Consider the following 3,258-nt stretch of genomic DNA (forward strand, 5'->3'; position numbering starts at 1 on the left):
AAGATTTTGACCCCGACATTTAAATGACAGTGTTTGCCAATTGGAGGGCCTTTCGAAGAACTGCAGGTATCCCGAAATATTTCATAGAAAATAAAAATTGCTGTTGAACGACAACGTTAGCTCGGAACAAGAAAAAGATCATCGACGCAAGCAGCAGATCGGGTACATGGCTTCGCTAATGTTCTTTAAATGGTTAGTGGTACATTAAAGCGCAATAACGAATACAATGTTTGAAGGTAAAAAACAGCTAGTAGGAGCCAAGGAAGTAACATTCGTAGGAGCTAAGGTTGCCAAGCTTCCAGCTGAATCGCGTCCAAACCGACCGACCTTTGGGGTGGAAAAGGCTGTAGAGATACCGGAGCGAAAAGAAAGCAGTCGAAAGACTCATCAGGGGTACCAAACACCATGGACGGACGAGTGATACAGATTAACCTGCATCACTAACCAGTTTCATCTGTGGATCTACTGCTGTTCATGGACTCTTTTTGTCCACACGGGTGGATGTGGCACTTGTCCAAAAGCCTGGAATATAAGAGATAGGGTCTATGGGCTCTTCTCTTTCCCGGAAAAGGAGTAACGCAAGAACATATATCGCCCTAGTAATTGGGCTTAAGTTCCATTTCTCATCTCGTTAAAGCAACACCGATTTCACTGTGGTAGCTGTGGCAGAAACCAAACAAGAAAAAATATCCACCATCAGAGAACATCAAAGCGCAGTGGAAGGGCGTCTGAGGTGAAGTACAGCCTTCCACAAGAGAGGAGTCACTCATTGAACTCGCTTTTATTTCCACTTCCCCTATGGGAACCGGTAACAGGTTCCTGACATAACCTTAGCAACAATTAGCGTTACCTTACATATATTGAATTGGCACGTATCCGAAAAAGTGTTCCTTCTCGGTCCATTAAAGGATGCAGTTACTCATTCTTTGGAGAAGATAGAAGAGTCCATCCTTCAGAAACCCTCAAAAAACTTACTAGGATAATTTCTTTACTGTGCTAAAAGCCAACCTTTTTTATCATCAGGTTGAGGAGCTGGAGCTTCAAGTAAAAATATAGATTACATCCAACCCGGTCACTAATGCCATGCTCGTACTACCTTAAATCCTGCCCATAAGTCAGCATCCAAGGTCTAACCATCAATCACGGTGGAATAAATTAGAACGGAAACGTGCAGGTTATTTAACGAAGCAAATAGTGAGGAAAGGCAAAAGAGAATTCTGTGCGGACCTCACTAGCATCACAAAGCCTTTCAGACTTCGAGGACTGTTAGCTAAAAATCCAGTCAGATATTAACGCTATAAATAAAACTCTGCGATTGGGGTGTAATCATGTCTTCGAACAGTTTCGGTATTGCTAATAGCTTTGAGATACCTCAGTAGTTACATGCGATTAATTTGCTCCCCTTTTTATTAAGTGGGATAACATACGACTCCATCCATCTGTGGGAAATTGCAGGTTTCTAAAGACAAATTAAAAAGTTTTTGCAGTGGTCTACACAAAGTCCACCAGTACCAGATCCCGGAGAGTAGGCTGGTTTAACCCTATGCAAGTATAAAAGACGTGAGGTTTAACTTATACGTGGACAAAAAAAGGTTTGACTTAAACATGGCATATGGGTAAGACTGACTTGGAAGAGTAGGAGCTGAGTAAGTCGTTTGAAAAAATTGCCCAATAGATCGCTATTGCCTGATTAACCGAACACGCAAGGATTGGGTTACATTGGGGCGGTGTGCAACGACATCCTGTTATTGCTGATGGAGATATTCAAAGGGGTATAACCCGAGAAGTTGAAGCGAAGTGATTGGCAGTCATCCCCAAATAATTAATTAATAATAATGCAGTTCGTCCTCTAACACCATGTATGTGTTCAAGCAACATACATGTTCCAAATATTTTATATATTTAAAACTTCTAAGTTTGTGTTGATATAAACAAATTAATTTTTTATAGATTGGCTAGATTCGTTTTTCGAAGTTTTAAGCAACGAAAATTTAATTTATTAAATGAAATTTAATATTATAAATAAAATGTTTTCAACGTAGTAGTGAAATAAAGTGGCGTATGGCGTTTGACGTGGAATGACCCATATACTTAGTAAGGTCTAAGTCTCTTTCTTCCTATCAATACATTGCAATTTCTTATCAATACAATATTCCCTTTTAATGTACAAGTACAATTATATATATATATATATATTGCAGAACTGGAAACATGCGAGAAAATAATACACTTACCTTCAAATTTGTAGGATTTCCAGATGTACCACCAAATAATTTTTCAATTTGTTCCAATTTATTGTTGACCTTTTCAAACATTTTCATTTTAATTTCTATTTGAATGTGCATTTTTTTTAAGTCATTTTCAAGGGTGTTCGATTTTTCTTCCAAATTTTTTAAAATTCTTGTTGTACTTTCATTATATTTTCTTGCACTAAAGACTACACATCTAAGTTTTTCAACTTCAAGCATTGATGATGCCAATTGATTTTGAACTTTAGACAATGACAAATCTACATTACGACGTCGTTCCTGAGATTTAGTAAGTAGTTTTAAACGGTAAGCGGTTGCCATGTCGGTAATTAGGTGATCTTGCACCAACTTTAATATGGCGTCCTCAGAGTGAATTTTTTTGTTATGATATTTTTCCAACGTTAAGTCCAGCCTACGGGTTTTAGATACAAGTCGCATACCCTCTCGCATTGCCTCCTGCAGATCAGATTCCGTCGTATTCAGTAACTCTGGTAATTCATCTAGTTTTATTTGCAGCCGGATAAGCGTTTCATTTTCATTTTCACCTTAAAAATATGTAACCAAATCTTAGGAAAACTTATAAAAGGATCGAAAAGCATTCTTAAAAAGTATTGTAAGTAAAAGGGATGTTTTACACCTATATATTCCCATATATTTGATATATTTCTTTACAGATCAGAATTTGTGTATTCGGAAGACTTGTATATAAATATACGAATAGTTCCTATATTATATTTTTAAGATAAATAGTACTAATAATAATAATACACTAGTCGAAGCTAAATACACTCATGGCTTAAACTTACAACATGTTGGCATCAATGAAAAGGTAACTTGAATTCCGTTTGAATAATACAAGACTTTACCTGGTAAGTACATAATTTATAGGCATGATCGATAATCCAAGCGAGGAGGAGGAATCTTAATTGCTGTAGACTTTACCCTTACGTCAGAAGATGTACTTGTTGAGGAATTCTATAATATTGAATTCATGTGTAAGGCCTTAGTT

At 37.0% G+C, this 3,258-nt stretch overlaps 1 protein-coding gene across 1 annotated transcript in view; it reads right to left on the bottom strand.

The window, feature by feature from the left end:
- The window catches only part of LOC119562216 (coiled-coil domain-containing protein 40), a 102,964-nt gene extending 100,176 nt beyond the window's left edge, over positions 1 to 2,788 (bottom strand). The window contains exon 1 of the mRNA XM_037875418.1: positions 2,235 to 2,788. Within this exon, the coding sequence (XP_037731346.1) occupies positions 2,235 to 2,699 (465 nt within the window). The 5' untranslated portion in view covers positions 2,700 to 2,788. The remainder of the gene's footprint in view (positions 1 to 2,234) is intronic.
- Between the last annotated feature and the right edge of the window lie 470 nt (positions 2,789 to 3,258).

The sequence above is a fragment of the Drosophila subpulchrella genome, unplaced genomic scaffold (genome assembly GCF_014743375.2).
Source record: "Drosophila subpulchrella strain 33 F10 #4 breed RU33 unplaced genomic scaffold, RU_Dsub_v1.1 Primary Assembly Seq40, whole genome shotgun sequence".
Classification (NCBI taxonomy): Eukaryota; Metazoa; Arthropoda; class Insecta; order Diptera; family Drosophilidae; genus Drosophila; species Drosophila subpulchrella.